At 44.1% G+C, this 22,379-nt stretch overlaps 1 protein-coding gene across 1 annotated transcript in view; it reads left to right on the top strand.

Moving 5' to 3' along the window:
- The first annotated feature begins 260 nt into the window (after window positions 1-260).
- The window catches only part of LOC138852342 (uncharacterized), a 38,396-nt gene continuing 16,277 nt past the window's right edge, over window positions 261-22,379 (top strand). The window contains exons 1-2 of the mRNA XM_070082326.1: window positions 261-943; window positions 2,337-2,451. Coding sequence (XP_069938427.1) covers window positions 776-943; window positions 2,337-2,451 — 283 coding nt within the window. The 5' untranslated portion in view covers window positions 261-775. The remainder of the gene's footprint in view (window positions 944-2,336; window positions 2,452-22,379) is intronic.

Here is a 22,379-nt window from a genome sequence, read left to right as displayed (position 1 = left end):
CTAACGTTCCTGTGACTCGTCTGAGTCTTCAGCTTCCAGTTGTGACCCCTTGTCCCTGTGTCCCCTCTCTGGAACATCCTATCTCATCTGGAATATCCTATCCTATCCTGTGTGTGTGTGTGTGTGTGTGTGTGTGTGTTAGTTACCATTTTGTCCTAGGCACATGTCGATTAGACACTAGGCCTGTTGTAGGTGTGTAGGTGTGTGTGTGTGTGTGTGTTTGTGTGTGTGTGTAATGGTGGTGATAATGGTTGTGGTGCCTCACCACTAATGGCTAGGAATTCTGGGTGTGCAGCGCTGAGGTAATTTTGTTCTCAGCCTGCAGTGTGCTTGGTTCATGTTTAAAGCTCTTCCTCTACACGAGGGTCATTTAAGCTGGAATTACCACGTGCATTAAGATTACTTTAATCACTAAAATAGAAATTAATCTGTGTACATACACAGATGCACAGCTCTCTTTTCATATACACATAGGTATACACCTCTCTGGTATAGACATACATACATACCTCGGTATGTAGACCCAGTTAACTAGGGGCAGCTAATAATTTCTATATAGGAGGATCTTTGGACGGGGCTAAAGAACTTGTTTTGAAGCTACATCATTATTTGGGGAAGAAGCTTTGCGGGGCTGGAGTATAAGGGGGCTTCGCCCCCCCTTGCTCTCCCTGAGCGCCGCTACTGCACTTTCCTGTTTCAATGCACTCATGTTATCCCTGTATACAGGTGGCGCGGAAAGAAGACTCATAGTGGAGCACATGCTTCCCAGGTGACCATGTCTGACTGGAAGAAGTCCTTCATAGAGGCGGAGCAAGAGAAGGTTGAAGCAGAACAGCAGAATGGAGAACCCATCAAGCTGCGAGTTGGTCTTTACGTCACCGTGTGTCTCTTCATTGCCGGAGGCGTCCTCATAGTGTCTGCCATCGGGGGATTCTTCACGCTGGTAATTATTCTATTTAGTGGGGGATCGCTAAGCCAGCGTGGGTCATGCAGCAGCTGGGGAATGGGAAGTAACCAGGTATGAGGAAGGAAGAGTAGGTCCTATCCTTGGAGGATGAAGACCCCAACTTTTCCATGCCTGAAGGGTTCACTGCTAAGCTCCCGTTGTGTGTGCATGAGAGACCATGTTTATTGTATTCATTAGGCAAGGCTCATTACGATAAAAAACAGACAGAGACAAGTTTTAGGTTCAGTGAGACTATGATTGTGAATGGAATAAAGACCACCAGTAAATTCGATGCCCTTAAAAAAGAAAAAACTTAGTAGAGAAGCTATGTCTAAACTTAGGAGGAGAGAAGCTTTGTTCATGTGAAAAAAAATTCTTGGAAGGTATTGTAGCTGCTGACCTCTCAGTGGAATGTTCGACGATATCCTCATTAACCTGCTGAAGTCTATAATGATTATATTAATGGTATATAATAATACCGTCAAGTAGCTAAGACAGGTGAGAGTATGGTGTCTTTACTGAACGTTTCGCCTGCTCTACAGACTTCTTCAGTGGAAATAATGAAGTCATGCTGACAGACTTCATCACTTGAAAGTACGAAATTCTCTCTGTGTGATGGAACATAACCTGGAAGCCGAGCTGGCTTTTGTGTTCGTTAGGTAACAGTCACACAGAACAGATGCAACACACTGGTGTGTCTAATCTTTACTGATAAAAGAAATGAGTGACGAGACTCGAACTGGCTGAGAGGAGGACTAGCCTACCCTCGGTTAGAGTTTAGGTTAGTTTAAGTTAGGTAAGATTTATCAGGAAATAGGAAGTGTTTTCTGACATAGGTCCTAGTCATACGATGACCCACCGATGGAGCTTTTCGTCATCTGACCGAGGCCTTCCGCTGGCTTACTGGTCCACCCGTTTAAAAATTATGGTTATGATTATAACCGTTTAATTTCTCTAGAGTTTATTAATGCACACTTACAGTATTACACAGCTTCCTGCTGGATGTGATGAATAATTTACATTGACGTATCTTTAATATATGCCAACGTATTCTTTGAATGTTAATTTACAACGTAATCTGAGATAATGTGTGTTATGTGAGAGTTGTGGACCAGCATGTCGACACTGCTGGCATGGTTTGTTTGTCCCAACCATCGATCACCACAACACAAATTTATACAATATTTCATCACTGCCACATTTTTTTTTTTTTGCTACACTGACACAAACATTATAAATTAACCATCACAATGCCAGAACCACTACTACAACACCCACAGCACTACCACCACCACAATCCATAACACTGTTACCACAGCCCCACACCATCATATAGTACTCATCAGAAACTATCAAGAAACTCACCACCTGCTTCTCCCTGTGTTTACAGAAAGGAGGGTGGTGGCTGGTGTGTGCGGGCGGGTGTGTGGGCGTGGAGATGGTGGTTGCTGGGGGCGTGGTGGGCTGGATGGGGCGGGGACTCTCCAACACAGCCCTGGCGCAAGGTAAGATACTCCAGAAACTTCGATAATTATTCAGATTCTAACATCAACAGTTTTAATCTACAATTATAAGAACATGAGGGCACTGCTGCAGGCTTACTGGCCCATGCTAGGCAGGTCCAAGTCACACCCACCCACACTCACTCGTGTACACATTTTAACCTATTTTGAAAGCTACGCAATGTTTTAGCTTCAATGACACTACTAGGGAGTTTATTCCACTCATCCACAACTCTGTTATTTGTTACTGTCGCAACTAGTTCCATCACGTGACATAATCACAAAGCAAGTAAAACCATTCCACAGTACACGTCAAAAAAATTTACAATATACAAATAACCCGCACACAGGAGAGGAGGAGGAGCTTACGACGACGTTTCGGTCCGACTTAGGCCATTTACAAAATCACACCTTTATGTCCATAATTACTTCAGTGTCATCGTCCGTAAATGTCAGCAAATTTAGACGAAAGGGAAAACATCCCAGACATTTATATCAAGAGATACTGCGGTCCTAGATGAGGCAAGTACACTATGAGGAGAGGGGCGCCGCTCAGAGGAGTCCGCCCCTCACTATAGGGACAAGCCATTCAAATCTCTCGCCTCGTTCAGGTGAGCCAGCGTCGGGTGGACAGTTTCAGGGGCCGGGGGGAAGGTGGGGAGGACATACAAGGTAGTGAAGTTACTAACAAAAGTATGAAAGTAAAATTAATAAGTAAATAATACTGCACAATATAAGTTTTACCTATTCGGCACGACACACACACACACACACGTGTATGTATAATATATATATATATATATATATATATATATATATATATATATATATATATATATATATATATATATATATATATATATATATATATATATAGCACACATGTACAAAATACACACTTCACTCTCACTCACTTTTTTAGGTCATTTTATTGACAAATGCATAATTTAAGGATTGTAATGATCACAGTAAAATAGTCGTACATTTTTCCTAGATCGTGTTTCAACCAACGTCACTAAAATATCAGAACTGGAAAGTGTCGGGGAGGGAAGTGTGGAGCAGAAAGTGTGGGGTTGCAAAGTGTGGCGTGGAAAGTGTGGGGGTGGAAATTGTAGAGTGGAAAGTGCGGGGGGAAGGAACGAGGGGCAATATTTTTCCTTGCCATTTTAACATCTTATGCCAGGGAGATTTCAGAGTTTCCCCAGACACGTCACACAGCACGTGAGATGCTGGTTGCTAGACACTCCACACAGCACGTGAGATGCTGGTTGCTAGACACTCCACACAGCACGTGAGATGCTGGTTGCTAGACACTCCACACAGCACGTGAGATGATGGTTGCTAGACACTCCACACAGCACGTGAGATGCTGGTTGCTAGACACTCCACACAGCACGTGAGATGCTGGTTGCTAGACACTCCACACAGCACGTGAGATGCTGGTTGCTAGACACTCCACACAGCACGTGAGATGATGGTTGCTAGACACTCCACACAGCACGTGAGATGCTGGTTGCTGGACACTCCACACAGCACGTGAGATGCTGGTTGCTAGACACTCCACACAGCACGTGAGATGCTGGTTGCTAGACACTCCACATAGCACGCGAGATGCTAGTTGCTAGACACTCCACACAGTACGTGAGATGCTGGTTGCTAGACACTCCACATAGCACGTGAGATGCTGGTTGCTAGACACTCCACACAGCACGTGAGATGCTGGTTGCTAGACACTCCACACAGCACGTGAGATGCTGGTTGCTAGACACTCCACACAGCACGTGAGATGCTGGTTGCTAGACACTCCACACAGCACGTGAGATGCTGGTTGCTAGACACTCCACACAGCACGTGAGATGCTGGTTGCTAGACACTCCACACAGCACGTGAGATGCTGGTTGCTAGACACTCCACACAGCACGTGAGATGCTGGTTGCTAGACACTCCACACAGCACGTGAGATGCTGGTTGCTAGACACTCCACACAGCACGTGAGAAGCTGGTTGCTAGACACTCCACACAGCACGTGAGAAGCTGGTTGCTAGACACTCCACACAGCACGTGAGATGATGGTTGCTAGACACTCCACACAGCACGTGAGATGATGGTTGCTAGACACTCCACACAGCACGTGAGATGATGGTTGCTAGACACTCCACACAGCACGTGAGATGCTGGTTGCTAGACACTCCACACAGCACGCGAGATGCTGGTTGCTAGACACTCCACACAGTACGCGAGATGCTGGTTGCTAGACACTCCACACAGCACGCGAGATGCTGGCTGCTAGACACTCCACACAGCACGCGAGATGCTGGCTGCTAGACACACCACACAGCACGCGAGATGCTGGCTGCTAGACACTCCACACAGTACGTGAGATGCTGGTTGCTAGACACTCCACACAGCACGTGAGATGCTGGTTGCTAGACACTCCACACAGCACGTGAGATGCTGGTTGCTAGACACTCCACACAGCACGTGAGAAGCTGGTTGCTAGACACTCCACACAGCACGTGAGATGCTGGTTGCTAGACACTCCACACAGCACGTGAGATGATGGTTGCTAGACACTCCACACAGCACGTGAGATGCTGGTTGCTAGACACTCCACACAGCACGTGAGATGCTGGTTGCTAGACACTCCACACAGCACGCGAGATGCTGGTTGCTAGACACTCCACACAGCACGCGAGATGCTGGCTGCTAGACACACCACACAGCACGCGAGATGCTGGCTGCTAGACACACCACACAGTACGTGAGATGCTGGTTGCTAGACACTCCACACAGTACGTGAGATGCTGGTTGCTAGACACTCCACACAGCACGTGAGATGCTGGTTGCTAGACACTCCACACAGCACGTGAGATGCTGGTTGCTAGACACTCCACACAGCACGTGAGATGCTGGTTGCTAGACACTCCACACAGCACGTGAGATGCTGGTTGCTAGACACTCCACACAGCACGTGAGATGCTGGTTGCTAGACACTCCACACAGCACGTGAGATGCTGGTTGCTAGACACTCCACACAGCACGTGAGATGCTGGTTGCTAGACACTCCACACAGCACGTGAGATGCTGGTTGCTAGACACTCCACACAGCACGTGAGATGCTGGTTGCTAGACACTCCACACAGCACGTGAGATGCTGGTTGCTAGACACTCCACACAGCACGTGAGATGCTGGTTGCTAGACACTCCACACAGCACGTGAGATGCTGGTTGCTAGACACTCCACACAGCACGTGAGATGCTGGTTGCTAGACACTCCACACAGCACGTGAGATGCTGGTTGCTAGACACTCCACACAGCACGTGAGATGCTGGTTGCTAGACACTCCACATAGCACATGAGATGCTGGTTGCTAGACACTCCACATAGCACATGAGATGCTGGTTGCTAGACACTCCACACAGCACGTGAGATGCTGGTTGCTAGACACTCCACATAGCACGTGAGATGCTGTTTGGTAGACACTCCACACAGCACGTGAGATGCTGGTTGCTAGACACTCCACATAGCACGTGAGATGCTGTTTGGTAGACACTCCACACAGCACGTGAAAAGTCACTTCGCCGACAGGAGCCAACACGTGATAGGTCAGTTTTTACACACACACACACACACACACACAAGCAAACGGATGGAAAGGATAATATTAGGTTTTGAGAAATTTGACATAGGTACAACACCTGAGTATCTATATTTGAAGACGTTTTGCCTACCAGTGGCTTTTCCACTCCAATAGAGCGATAATATGCGAAAACAGGAGAAAACGAGGTAATTATTCCCCAAGCCTTGCCGACTTGTACAGTACACAGAAGACAGATGAGGTAATCAGTCCCTCATAGTTCTGCAAGGCAGAGGGACTATGATGGACTGATTACCTTATCTTCTACCGTCTTCATATATTATCTCTGTACCGAACTGAGAAATTCCACTGGTTGGCGGTAAGTCTTCATTTAATGACACCCAGGAAATTGAATCACAGACAGGTGGGGGTGGAATCCACAGGTCAGTGTGCTAACCACTCTGTCAGCCGACTTTAACAAGTTTCAACGAAGTGTATTTTCATACACCACAGCGAGATTTATGATTTGTTTACAATCGTGTTTTTTTGCGATTTTGTCAGTAAAGATATTCCGGTGTGGCACGTGTGTGTAATTCCCCACCTGGTAGGTGCTGCATACCCTCGTACAGTATTAATAGGCTGTCTCGTTTATTTCTTAAACTAGTCACGAAGCTTCACAGCATACTGAAGTCAACCTCTAAAACCTGTGCGAGGTTTGTGTGTAGATTCTGTATAGGCCTGATAAAGCCCTTTTGTAGGGCGAAACGATGTCTCGGTTGAAAGGTTTGATCTGCGACGCTTGTTTCACAGTCCTAACACACCTTTGTATCTTGCCAAGTGTTAAGGCAACAAATGAACCTTGAATTAAATGTCGGGGGCGACCTCTCCAACGGTGCGTGATCTGCTGTGTGTGAGGCAGTGTTGTGGTACTACTCTGGGGGGAGGGAGGGGGTGAAAAAGTATAGTACCACTGTAGTTTAAAAAGCGACGGACTTACACTACGGGTTAAAACACCGACATTTACTTCTATTTTGGATCGAAACATCACCCCATACTTTCCCTGAGGGGCGAAACATTACCCCTTACTTTCACTGTGGTGTAAATCTCACTCAGAGAGTCAGAGGCTGCAGCGAATACTCGTTTGATTAGTTTTTTAGGAATTTCACCATAGCCGTTCACGACAGATGTCAGGACAGTAAGTATACAGCACCGTCATGGAACCCACATCCGATAAAGGATACCAAGAAACTGGAGACAATTCAGAGGCTTGTAACGAGGTCCGTACCAGAGTGAATGGAAATAAAGGATGAAGAGAGACGAGGGGTGAGGGGAAGTGAACCTGGCGCATTTACAGGATAGAAGATCAAGGTAAGACATTGTTACGGCATACAAAATACTCAAAACGCGAAAAACGAATACACGAGGGCACAGTCGGAAGTTAAAGATACAGACGAGTCACGGGGATTCAGGAAGCATTTATTCAGCCTCAGGGAGGGTAAGGAATTCGAACGACCTTGAAAACGAAGTAAAGGTAGGTTTCATACACAGTTAGAAGAATAGGTACGACAAGGCACAGGAGGTTTTGAGGGAGTAAATCCGGCAATGAGAATAAATGGTATAAAATACCAAACACAATGGAAAAATAAAATGCAGTATTATGCGATCCTTTATTGACAATGTTTCGCACACACACAGTGGACTTTATCAAGTCACAAACAGATCTACCTGGGTGTATAGAGTGTGGAGAGCCAGGAGGAGAATGGTAGGTAGGTTGGATATGAGACGGACGTCCGTCTCAAATCCAAGGCAGGAGGCAGAGTTAGGAGAGACTCGACCCTCGCTACCAGAAATGAGGGTACATATTAATGTGTGCGTGTGGATGCTCACGCAAATAAAATTGTTGTAAATTTCTAGAGGATGACTTGGATAAATATAGTACATGAAGTGATAAATACATGATAGAATGTAATGTGGATAAATGCCTGGTAGTGGCAATGGGAGAAAACGAAATCATAGCACAGGCAGAATGCAGATTGGCAAAAGCTGAATGCATTATGATTAGAGAGATCTAGGAGAAATTGACAAAAAAATATTAACTGAAAGCTCATATGAACGAATTTATGAGAATTATGAAATAATTTTCAGGTAAATAAACTATATGATAAAATAGCAGTTTTCAACATATACTCGATTTAAACCGGAGCATTCAGCAGGTGTGTGGTGCCCACACACCTGCGGAACATGGAGGATGCACAGGGGCGTCGTAATGGGGGAGGGGCCCCCCGGGTGACACCATTTAGGAGGTGACACCATAGAGCCTCTAAAGAAGGTAACACTAATGACCAAAACCATGCTGCAGCAACCTAAGAAAAAAATCCTTAGTTTCTATATAGCCTATTATAGGATTACAGAGTACAAATAGGCCTATATAGGGAAAATCATTGATTTTGATGTGATAGATGATTTTGCAGGATTGAAGCAAGGAAATGAAATATCAGATTATTTAAGATGCTATCTGTACTCAAGGTTAAATTGGAACTAGTTTTTCTCTTTATTTTCCAAGTTTTTTTTTTCATTGTTGAAGATTAATAAATGTAGAATCTGTTGGTGTACTCAAAGTGGTGTTTGAGTTTATGTTTCCTCAATATTACTACGATTATTTATCATTAATAAAGTTCGGTTTATGGCCTTTAAACGATCTCATTGCTAAACATTAGTCACTGGTCATGCAGCAGTGATGTACCTACAGTTTACTACCCCTATCCCCCAGCCCTTGGATTTCATGGGGGTGACACCAAAGATGCCACCCCGGGTGACACCAAAGATGCCACCCCGGGTGACACCAAAGATGCCACTCCGGGTGACACCAACCCTAGCGACGCTTCTGAGGATGCAGCAGCTGTGTGGTGCCCGCACACCTGAGAAACATGAAGTTAGAAATAGTCCAAGGAACTACAAAAGTACCACCAGAGCTAAAGCGTATCAGTTATTATGACTGAACACACTGAAGATGTCCACACTGACTTAGGGAACATTTCTTAGATCCTGTAACAGGGATAACTTGAGGCCAAGGTTGTAAATTTAGGCAAAAGTGGAGCCGTAGGGATACTACAGAAAAATTGTCTTCACAAAGTGGTTAACTATTGAAGCGAATTAAGAAGGCAGAGGAATGGGGAAGTGGTAAGGTGGGGGAAGAGTAAAAAGTGCTACAACCGTCACAATTTTAGAAAAAAATGTGCTGGATAAATTACTGAAGACTTGACGACGAGAACACAATTCTGTTCTGTAGTTACAAATATATAATTAAAATTTAATGGCACGCGCACGCACACACACAGTAGGATTATACAGCATATGTGGGGGGGGGGATGGAAGGTATTCGGGCTCAATTCAGGGAATTGGACCACAGATCCAGTTCCTTAGATCAAGAGCCCACTCACCAGCGTCAAGGAACCTCCCTTGAGGGTACACACATTTAAAGACAAAAATAACCACTGACGAGGGCAACAAATCACTGAAGGAGCATATGCGTGAGGTATTAAACAGTTTCACTGGAGTATATGAGGTATTAAACAAAGGTTCATTGGAGTATATGAGGTATTAAACAAAGTTTCACTGGAATATATGAGGTATTAAACAAAGTTTCACTGGAATATATGAGGTATTAAACAAAGTTTCACTGGAATATATGAGGTATTAAACAAAGTTTCACTGGAGTGTATGCGTGATGTACGTTTCACTGGAGTGGATGAGGTATTAAACAGTTTCACTGGAGTATACGAGTGAGGTATTAAACAAAGTTTCAATGTGTTCACAAAGGATATTTTCAATTTAGCGGATTTTAATTGCAGACAGACAGCTGAATTAGAGGATATTGTAATAACAGAAGAGAAACTAAAGAAACTGTAATTAGATGCCGATAAGTAAAAATCAACAGGACAGTTATAAGAAAAAAAATGTCTACGTAGGTAGATGTCACAGGCGAGGTGCCTCAAAGATCGGTACTTGCCCATACAAATGATTTGCCAGAATGAATTATAAAGCTATAAGAATATGTTTGCAGACGATACAAAAAATCTTTTATAAAACAAATAAAAAGGACAATCTTTACAAGATGATCTGGATATATTGTGCGCATGGGGCAACAGATAGAAGATGGAATTTAATATATGTAAAGGTACGTAATGAAAATGACAGAACTCCAGTCAGACCACACGAAGAATATACAATGTGACGAAATATTAAAAGTATCAGATAGAGGTATATAGAAGTTATTATTAAAACAAAGTCACTAGATAATTCAAATGAAATTACGAAAACCTCTTATGTTATTCTGGGTAATTATATGTTGATGGTAAAATGGTAAGTAAACACTGTTTAAAACTTACATTAAGCTGGAATTAGAATGTGCAGTGTTGGGCTGTGTCTGCTTCTTAAAAACACGGGTGAGTTTGAAAATGTCCAAAGAGCTACAAAATGGCTGTCAAAAAAATGGCTTATAAATAAAGGCTGAAATACTGAAGTTGCTCACGCTGGCCGATAGCAGGAAAAGAGGAAACATGATAGATAAAGAAAAATCTGCCTTACTGCTTGCAACAAGCCATTGTTGTAAATTAAGGAAAAAGTGAAGATGAGATAATAAAAAAAATTATCTTCTCCAACAGCGTGGTTGACCAGTGGAACGAACTGAGAGATGAAACTGTGCTGCAACCATTGGAAATTTTTATGAATTATATAATAAACAGATTATTAACAACGAGACACCACGTATATAACTCTGCTCATGTAGTTACAATTAGGAAATTACACACACACACACACACACACACACACACACACACACACACACACACACACACACACAAACACACACACTCAACCTTGATACCCATAATAACCTTGTTAATAGCGTCGTAACACATTCAGGATCCCTCACAAAAGTAGGTTAAAAAATGGTTGCCTTTAAAACAGTCATTAAAAACTACGTAAAATTAGCCACGATGAGCTGACCAACATCCAGGAAATAAAGAATAAACTCTATTGGATAAAAGTATCTTAGCTGACTGTTGCTGCCAGCATGTATCTTAGCTGACTCTTGCTGCCAGCATGTATCTTAGCCGACTGTTGCTGCCAGCATGTATCTTAGCTGACTGTTGCTGCCAGCATGTATCTTAGCTGACTGTTGCTGCCAGCATGTATCTTAGCCGACTGTTGCTGCCAGCATGTATCTTAGCCGATTGTTGCTGCCAGCATGTATCTTAGCCGACTGTTGCTGCCACCATGTATCTTATCCGACTGTTGCTGCCAACATGTATCTTAGCCGACTGTTGCTGCCAGCATGTGGAAAATTGCATTTTGCTGAATATCATTATGTACATAACAGTAAATGAACAGATAATTATTATTTATCAGTTAGACAAGTAGGAATTTGGGACACCTAGGTCGCAAAAAATGTCCCCCTTCGATACCTACCACTGTCATATCCACAAGTTGCTCTGGACCTATTAATTAAATGAATTATACATCACCAGAAATTCTGGTAAATATATAAATTTGTGGACTGTATATTAAAATTAAAAAAAGATTATATATACACACATTTACATAACAGAAGGAAAATATATCTTAATATCACTCACCAATTTGACTGGATATTAAGTTGTATCATACTCAGAAAAACCTCACTAACTAAATTTATGAAAACACTGGCCAGAATTATACACAAATCTAGAGAGCTTATCTGAGGTTCATGGAGCTGTCTTGTCCAGTCGTCTGATATCTCAAGTTATGCAGGAATGCGCATCCAACAATTTCGCCTCCTATTTGAGAGGTGTCAATCCAATTTTAACCTCTAGAGCACGAAAAATTCTTCCCATTATATTAACGTTGTATCAAATTCAAAACCAAGATGGCGAGTCTCTTCTGCGCAGACGCAGCTTCCCGTTTTCGATTACATAAATTTTAAATACAGTATGGCCATCTATTTACATTTAATAACTACTGTATTTCTGGAAAATATATACAGTATTTTCCACACAGCATGTATCTTAGCTGACTGTTGCTGCCAGCATGTATCTTAGCCGACTGTTGCTGCCAGCATGTATATTAGCCGATTGTTGCTACCAGCATGTATCTTAGCCGACTGTTGCTGCCAGCATGTATCTTATCCGACTGTTGCTGCCAGCATGTATCTTATCCGACTGTTGCTGCCAGCATGTATCTTATCCGACTGTTGCTGCCAGCATGTATCTTAGCTGAGTGATGTTACCAGCTGTTGAGTGGTAGTTTCGTCACTGCTTCACACACAATTGCACATCTCCAGCAACTGACAATAAATTCTGCACCAATTCTTAAATTTCACCGTTTACTTAGAATGTTGTTCAATCATTCTTGTTCCCACATCATTCTTCCTTGTAACTCCTCTCACTCCCTTTCTCTCAACGACTCATTTTATTGTATAAAAATGTAGCAGTACTTAGCGTCAACTTCTTAACGTTTCAGATTATTAAAAATCATATTTTTATTATAAGTTAGGTTAAGTTAGCTTAGAATACATAAAATCATTACAACGTATATTTAACCACGAATATATAAGTGACTAAAAAGACAGGGATGCGTCTGGCAAAGAGGTAGCAAATTAAAAAAAAGACAGCCCTCAAATCTCAACGTTCATCACAGGTGATGCGAGACGAGGCTGCCAGTCTCCTGATGTCCTCTCACACTAACCTGTGGATGGTTGTCACGCTATACCTATATTGTGGGTGGTAGTAACCCCTTACCCATTCTACGTGCGGAAGTCATAGGAATACTGAGGTACATAATGGGTCCAGGGCATCAACATTTGTGTTTTGCTAAACAAGTTACAGAGGTAATGAACTATTTACAAAGTTACTGACCAGAACAATAGTAACCAGTTCACAGGTAAAGGTAGAGAGATCATCAGCCTGTCTAGGCAACATGAGCGTGTCCCTGGACAATCATTCTTATTTCTTATCTCACGTAAAAAAAAAAATATGTTCTCCATACGCTTATCACCAGTTGGTGAAGCATACTGTAGTTACTAACACCAACTATCCACGCAAACAACCATCTTCACTCTGGACAACACCCTCGCTCTCATCGATTCAGATTACTATTATTATAATCAAGGGGGAAGCGCTAAACCCGTAGGGTTATACAGCGCCTGTGGGGGGGATGGAAGGTATTCAGGATTAATTCAGGGAACTGGAGCACATATCCAGTTCCCTATATCAAGAGCCCCTCAACAGCATCAAGGAACCTTCCTTGAGGGGTCAGGGAACTGGAGCACAGATTAATTCCCTAGATCAAGAGCCCCTCACTAGCGTCAAGGAACCTCTGACTATAGGGGTCATCGATTCAAAACAGACTAATGATCATGCTTCATTTTCCGTAGGCGAGGAAATAAGCATACATCACATATCATACAAAAAACCTCACCATCGCAACTTGCACTCTGTACTTAGTTACACCAATAACCATGGAAGTACGAGCTTACACAGTGTCTAGACACTGCCACACTATGGATTCTTCCAAAGTTTCTTCCTCCCGCTTGGGTTCTGGTTTCTTTAGTTTGGTAAATAACTTAATACTCACCACAGACGACAAATCAGCCTTCACCACACTTCTGATGGGTCACGTTAAGTAATGGTAGGAAATCACTAGAACTGCGAATCGGCAACCACAGCACTAGGCCACTTATAACCGGTATTTGTAAGACGAATGTTTTGATACGAAGCGTCCTCTACAAACAAAGGGCATCTGGGAGTGTAACTTGTAGAGTACCAGTCACCAGTGTCACTCGAGACGGGGTCGACCCGAGGATCGGACTTAGATTTGAATACGAAAATTGTCGGGTGCATGTCACCTGTTCAAATCCAATCAAGCATACGTTAATCTCTAAAATATAGATCAAGTAGACTGTCACTGTATATATAATAAGAGACATACACCACTTGATGTACATGTACTTGCCTGGTGATACCTTCCACTAGGTTTTTATAGATCCAACTCGGGCAACGACCCAGAACCGCGAAGCGACGATTACTGAGCCATCAACATGGGAAGGCATCAGGAAAAAACTCATCAGGGGCAGCTATATCTAGCTATCAGTGGTGGTGCGATTCTCACGGTCATCTGGACCTTGTAATCAGGGTGCTGCAACATACTATGGATTAAAACAGCATGTAGCGTGTACAGACCGCCACATGCCTGGCCGACCTGCCAGCCACCAGTTTGCATGGCGTGCACCACACCTTAACATTCAAATACCTTCTGCAAACCTTCTTCCTCCGCACATGTACTGATACAGAATACCTGTAATATATCACCAGCGTCACGAAAATAGCAACTTTCACCGCCAGGACCTGATCCAGCAGCTGGTCTACCTAGAATACAATTGTTTTACTATATGCTTCTTGGAGACTTTTCATTGTACCTTAAAATTATTTTAGATTATGTTAATACAAATTAATCAGTTCTAACAAAAAAGTAGAAAATACAAAAATGGGTCACCGGTGAGCATGTTCTCAGGGAAAATGGGTCACCGGTGAGCATGTTCTCAGGGAAAATGGGTCACCGGTGAGCATGTTCTCAGGGAAAATGGGTCACCGGTGAGCATGTTCTCAGGGAAAATGGGTCACCGGTGAGCATGTTCTCAGGGAAAATGGGTCACCGGTGAGCATGTTCTCAGGGAAAATGGGTCACCGGTGAGCATGTTCTCAGGGAAAATGGGTCACCGGTGAGCATGTTCTCAGGGAAAATGGGTCACCGGTGAGCATGTTCTCAGGGAAAATGGGTCACCGGTGAGCATGTTCTCAGGGAAAATGGGTCACCGGTGAGCATGTTCTCAGGGAAAATCAACGTTGTAGCATAATGACATTTCCTTTTTTTTCTTTTTAAGTCTTAATTAGTCAATAATTTATCTTGGTTCTCCAGCACAAGCCAGGTGAAGGCTTCCACCACAGTAATATCCGCAGTCTTGCATACACCACCACTCAAGACAACTTTCATCCCTATAGATAATGTAGACTCAAGTGTAGATACACTAAGAGATACAAACTTCTCTGTGTATGGATAACTAAAGTGTAATGAACACTTGTCAGTGCTCAGTAATAACCCACACGGAGACAAAAACACAGTAGATAAATTGGTCTGTATATTGTGTGTATGTGCACTAACACACAGATACACAACCCTCGACATACATACACCATTATCTTTACATTAGTTACATCGACTCTTGATATGAGGAAGTAAGTTTTTCTGAAACCAAAGAAGAGAATACCTCCGCTTTCTTGGATCAAGAGCAAGTGAACATTAAAGAATCCCCCCTCCCATTAAAGGGCCAAATTTGTTAATAAATTTGGCAAGCTGAGCGCATAATTGTAATTCCATGACTTGTCTGGGCTTCCCACAGATATAATTTTTTACTTTAGGTCAGCTAACCCGCCCAGTTTAGAAGCTTTGATGGTGTTCATGGACGATCAGGATCAAACTGAATGCCTTCTATTTCCAAGGTCCTATATCATTCTTAGTTGGTTCAGTGCCTCCACATGAAATAATAATAATAATAATAATAATAATAATAATAATAATAATAATAATAATAATAATAATAATGATAATAATAATAATAATAATAATAATAATAATAATACCATTAATAATATAAAAAGACTTAAGTGTATCATACTTACCCAGCTTAAGCACCGAGGCACTATGTATTCGGTCATCCTTTACACAGAGGCATCAATGCATGATAACTAACCGCTAACACAGCGTACGGAGGGTCGAGCCTCCAGCAGTCCCTGAGCTCAGTGACCCGCACAGATTAAGAGCTCCGCATCCAGTGAAATAAATCAAGCATTAATATCTTAAAATTCTGACGCAGATATGTAATTTCGTGTACCAAACTACTGGGTGAGTTGGTGTGTGATGGCACAGCGAAATTTTTTATTAACCAAACTTGGGTCCACCCGCAGTGTGTTGTTACTCTATAGTTGTAGTGTGACAACACCCGCAGTGTGTTGTTACTCTATAATTGTAGTGTGACAACACCCGCAGTGTGTTATTACTCTATAATTGTAGTGTGACAACACCCGCAGTGTGTTATTACTCTATAATTGTAATGTGACAACACCTGCAGTGTGTTATTACTCTATAATTGTAGTGTGACAACACCCGCAGTGTGTTATTACTCTATAATTGTAGTGTGACAACACCTGCAGTGTGTTATTACTCTATAATTGTAGTGTGACAACACCCGCAGTGTGTTATTACTCTATAATTGTAGTGTGACAACACCTGCAGTGTGTTATTACTCTATAATTGTAGTGTGACAACACCTGCAGTGTGTTATTACTTTATAATTGTAGTGTGACAACACCTGCAGTGTGTTATTACTCTATAGTTGTAGTGTGACAACACCCGCAGTGTGTTATTACTCTATAATTGTAGTGTGACAACACCTGCAGTGTGTTATTACTCTATAATTGTAGTGTGACAACACCCGCAGTGTGTTATTACTCTATAGTTGTAGTGTGACAACACCCGAAGTGTGTTGTTACTCTGTAGTGTGACAGCACCCACAGTTTGTTGTTACTCTGTAGTGTGACAACACCCGTAGTGTTATTACTCTGTGGTGTGACAACACTCGCAGTGTGTTGTTACTTTGTAGTGTGACAACACCTGCAGTATGTTGTTACTCTGTAGTGTGACAACGCCCGCAGTGTGTTACTCTACAGTTGTAGTGTGACAACACCCGCAGTGTGTTACTCTACAGTTGTAGTGTGACAACACCCGCAGTGTGTTGTTACTCTGTAGTGTGACAACGCCCGCAGTGTGTTACTCTAAAGTTGTAGTGTGACAACACCCGCAGTGTGTTGTTACTCTACAGTTGTAGTGTGACAACACCCGCAGTGTGTTGTTACTCTGTAGTGTGACAACACCCGCAGTGTGTTGTTACTCTACAGTTGTAGTGTGACAACACCCGCAATGTGTTGCTACTCTACAGTTGTAGTGTGACAACACCCGCAGTGTTGCTACTCTACAGTTGTAGTGTGACAACACCCGCAGTGTGTTGCTACTCTACAGTTGTAGTGTGACAACACCCGCAGTGTGTTGTTACTCTACAGTTGTAGTGTGACAACACCCGCAGTGTGTTGCTACTCTACAGTTGTAGTGTGACAACACCCGCAGTGTGTTGTTACTCTACAGTTGTAGTGTGACAACACCCGCAGTGTGTTGTTACTCTACAGTTGTAGTGTGACAACACCCGCAGTGTGTTGTTACTCTACAGTTGTAGTGTGACAACACCCGCAGTGTGTTGTTACTCTACAGTTGTAGTGTGACAACACCCGCAGTGTGTTGTTACTCTACAGTTGTAGTGTGACAACACCCGCAGTGTGTTGTTACTCTACAGTTGTAGTGTGACAACACCCGCAGTGTGTTGTTACTCTACAGTTGTAGTGTGACAACACCTGCAGTGTGTTGTTACTCTACAGTTGTAGTGTGACAACACCCGCAGTGTGTTGTTACTCTACAGTTGTAGTGTGACAACACCCGCAGTGTGTTGTTACTCTACAGTTGTAGTGTGACAACACCCGCAGTGTGTTGTTACTCTACAGTTGTAGTGTGACAACACCCGCAGTGTGTTGTTACTCTACAGTTGTAGCGTGACAACACCCGCAATGTTGCTACTCTACAGTTGTAGTGTGACAACACCCGCAGTGTGTTGTTACTCTACAGTTGTAGTGTGACAACACCCGCAATGTTGCTACTCTACAGTTGTAGTGTGACAACACCCGCAGTGTTGCTACTCTACAGTTGTAGTGTGACAACACCCGCAGTGTGTTGTTACTCTACAGTTGTAGTGTGACAACACCCGCAGTGTGTTGTTACTCTGTAGTGTGACAACACCCGCAGTGTGTTGTTACTCTGTAGTGTGACAACACCCGCAGTGTGTTGTTACTCTACAGTTGTAGTGTGACAACACCCGCAGTGTGTTGTTACTCTGTAGTGTGACAACACCCGCAGTGTGTTGCTACTCTACAGTTGTAGTGTGACAACACCCGCAGTGTGTTGTTACTCTGTAGTGTGACAACACCCGCAGTGTGTTGCTACTCTACAGTTGTAGTGTGACAACACCCGCAGTGTGTTGTTACTCTGTAGTGTGACAACACCCGCAGTGTGTTGTTACTCTACAGTTGTAGTGTGACAACACCCGCAATGTGTTGCTACTCTACAGTTGTAGTGTGACAACACCCGCAGTGTGTTGTTACTCTACAGTTGTAGCGTGACAACACCCGCAGTGTGTTGTTACTCTACAGTTGTAGCGTGACAACACCCGCAGTGTGTTGTTACTCTACAGTTGTAGTGTGACAACACCCGCAATGTGTTGCTACTCTACAGTTGTAGTGTGACAACACCCGCAGTGTGTTGTTACTCTACAGTTGTAGTGTGACAACACCCGCAGTGTGTTGTTACTCTACAGTTGTAGCGTGACAACACCCGCAGTGTGTTGTTACTCTACAGTTGTAGCGTGACAACACCCGCAGTGTGTTGCTACTCTACAGTTGTAGTGTGACAACACCCGCAGTGTGTTGTTACTCTACAGTTGTAGTGTGACAACACCCGCAGTGTGTTGCTACTCTACAGTTGTAGTGTGACAACACCCGCAGTGTGTTGTTACTCTACAGTTGTAGCGTGACAACACCCGCAGTGTGTTGTTACTCTACAGTTGTAGTGTGACAACACCCGCAGTGTGTTGTTACTCTACAGTTGTAGTGTGACAACACTCGCAGTGTGTTGTTACTCTACAGTTGTAGTGTGACAACACCCGCAGTGTGTTGCTACTCTACAGTTGTAGTGTGACAACACCCGCAATGTGTTGCTACTCTACAGTTGTAGTGTGACAACACCCGCAGTGTGTTGTTACTCTACAGTTGTAGTGTGACAACACCCGCAGTGTGTTGTTACTCTACAGTTGTAGTGTGACAACACCCGCAGTGTGTTGTTACTCTACAGTTGTAGTGTGACAACACCCGCAATGTTGCTACTCTACAGTTGTAGTGTGACAACACCCGCAGTGTTGCTACTCTACAGTTGTAGTGTGACAACACCCGCAGTGTGTTGTTACTCTACAGTTGTAGTGTGACAACACCCGCAGTGTGTTGTTACTCTGTAGTGTGACAACACCCGCAGTGTGTTGTTACTCTGTAGTGTGACAACACCCGCAGTGTGTTGTTACTCTACAGTTGTAGTGTGACAACACCCGCAGTGTGTTGTTACTCTGTAGTGTGACAACACCCGCAGTGTGTTGCTACTCTACAGTTGTAGTGTGACAACACCCGCAGTGTGTTGTTACTCTGTAGTGTGACAACACCCGCAGTGTGTTGCTACTCTACAGTTGTAGTGTGACAACACCCGCAGTGTGTTGTTACTCTGTAGTGTGACAACACCCGCAGTGTGTTGTTACTCTACAGTTGTAGTGTGACAACACCCGCAATGTGTTGCTACTCTACAGTTGTAGTGTGACAACACCCGCAGTGTGTTGTTACTCTACAGTTGTAGCGTGACAACACCCGCAGTGTGTTGTTACTCTACAGTTGTAGCGTGACAACACCCGCAGTGTGTTGTTACTCTACAGTTGTAGTGTGACAACACCCGCAATGTGTTGCTACTCTACAGTTGTAGTGTGACAACACCCGCAGTGTGTTGTTACTCTACAGTTGTAGTGTGACAACACCCGCAGTGTGTTGTTACTCTACAGTTGTAGCGTGACAACACCCGCAGTGTGTTGTTACTCTACAGTTGTAGCGTGACAACACCCGCAGTGTGTTGCTACTCTACAGTTGTAGTGTGACAACACCCGCAGTGTGTTGTTACTCTACAGTTGTAGTGTGACAACACCCGCAGTGTGTTGCTACTCTACAGTTGTAGTGTGACAACACCCGCAGTGTGTTGTTACTCTACAGTTGTAGCGTGACAACACCCGCAGTGTGTTGTTACTCTACAGTTGTAGTGTGACAACACCCGCAGTGTGTTGTTACTCTACAGTTGTAGTGTGACAACACTCGCAGTGTGTTGTTACTCTACAGTTGTAGTGTGACAACACCCGCAGTGTGTTGCTACTCTACAGTTGTAGTGTGACAACACCCGCAATGTGTTGCTACTCTACAGTTGTAGTGTGACAACACCCGCAGTGTGTTGTTACTCTACAGTTGTAGTGTGACAACACCCGCAGTGTGTTGTTACTCTACAGTTGTAGTGTGACAACACCCGCAGTGTGTTGTTACTCTACAGTTGTAGTGTGACAACACCCGCAGTGTGTTGCTACTCTACAGTTGTAGTGTGACAACACCCGCAATGTGTTGCTACTCTACAGTTGTAGTGTGACAACACCCGCAGTGTTGCTACTCTACAGTTGTAGTGTGACAACACCCGCAGTGTGTTGCTACTCTACAGTTGTAGTGTGACAACACCCGCAGTGTTGTTACTCTACAGTTGTAGCGTGTCAACATCCACAGTGTGCTGCTACACTACTCGATACGACAGATACATTATGGGAACAAAAGCTATTTGTGCGTGTTATTGTTGAGGATAAAGGCGATGGGGGGGGGTTGATGAGAGAGTTGTGTGATATGGGAAAATAAAGAAAGTGTAAGCAAAAAATCCGTTTAAAGAAAGTGGATGACACAGTACTGTGCATTGTGTCCCATTCTCGTGGTAACTGTGTCCCATCCTCGTGGTAATTGTGTCCCATCCTCGTGGTAATTGTGTCCCATCCTCGTGGTAACTGTGTCCCATCCTCGTAGTAATTGTGTCCCATTCTCGTGGTAATTGTGTCCCATTCTCGTGGTAACTGTGTCCCATCCTCGTAGTAATTGTGTCCCATTCTCGTGGTAATTGTGTCCCATCCTCGTGGTAACTGTGTCCCATCCTCGTAGTAATTGTGTCCCATCCTCGTAGTAATTGTGTCCCATTCTCGTGGTAACTGTGTCCCATCCTCTTGGTAATTGTGTCCCATCCTCGTGGTAATTGTGTCCCATCCTCGTGGTAATTGTGTCCCATCCTCGTGGCAATCGTGTCCCATCCTCGTGGTAATTGTGTCCCATTCTCGTGGTAATTGTGTCCCATCCTCGTGGCAATCGTGTCCCATCCTCGTGGTAATTGTGTCCCATCCTCGTGGTAATTGTGTCCCATCCTCGTGGCAATCGTGTCCCATCCTCGTGGTAACTGTGTCCCATCCTCTTGGTAATTGTGTCCCATCCTCGTGGTAATTGTGTCCCATCCTCGTGGCAATCGTGTCCCATTCTCGTGGTAATTGTGTCCCATTCTCGTGGTAATTGTGTCCCATCCTCGTGGTAATCGTGCCCCATCCTCGTGGTAATCGTGTCCCATCCTCGTGGTAATTGTGTCCCATCCTCGTGGTAATCGTGTCCCATCCTCGTAGTAATTGTGTCCCATCCTCGTAGTAATTGTGTCCCATCCTCGTGGTAATCGTGTCCCATCCTCGTGGTAATTGTGTCCCATCCTCGTGGTAATCGTGTCCCATCCTCCTGGTAATTGTGTCCCATCCTCGTGGTAATCGTGTCCCATCCTCGTAGTAATTGTGTCCCATCCTCGTAGTAATTGTGTCCCATCCTCGTGGTAATCGTGTCCCATCCTCGTGGTAATTGTGTCCCATCCTCGTGGTAATTGTGTCCCATCCTCGTGGTAATCGTGTCCCATCCTCCTGGTAATTGTGTCCCATCCTCGTGGTAATCGTGTCCCATCCTCGTAGTAATTGTGTCCCATCCTCGTAGTAATTGTGTCCCATCCTCGTGGTAATCGTGTCCCATCCTCGTGGTAATTGTGTCCCATCCTCGTGGTAATTGTGTCCCATCCTCGTGGTAATCGTGTCCCATCCTCGTGGTAATCGTGTCCCATCCTCGTGGTAATTGTGTCCCATCCTCGTGGTAATCGTGTCCCATCCTCGTAGTAATTGTGTCCCATCCTCGTAGTAATTGTGTCCCATCCTCGTGGTAATCGTGTCCCATCCTCGTGGTAATTGTGTCCCATCCTCGTGGTAATTGTGTCCCATCCTCCTGGTAATTGTGTCCCATCCTCCTGGTAATTGTAGGCTCATTCACCATTGTCAGTCCCCATATGAAATTCCCTGGTACAGTGAAGCTGTGCTTGAATCACTGTATAGCACGGTAGCAGCGCTCTCACATGCAGATGACAACCACTGCCTCGTTATCCTGTCCTGATGCTGATGCTTCGTTCAAAGGAAGCCTTGATGCTGGTGCTCCCTTCAAGGACACTCCTTGACGTTGGCGCACCCTTCAAAGG

The sequence above is a fragment of the Cherax quadricarinatus genome, chromosome 7 (assembly GCF_038502225.1).
Source record: "Cherax quadricarinatus isolate ZL_2023a chromosome 7, ASM3850222v1, whole genome shotgun sequence".
Classification (NCBI taxonomy): domain Eukaryota; kingdom Metazoa; phylum Arthropoda; class Malacostraca; order Decapoda; family Parastacidae; genus Cherax; species Cherax quadricarinatus.
The sequence above is the reverse complement of the archived record's forward strand: the minus strand, read 5'-3'. Positions and strand labels throughout refer to the sequence as shown.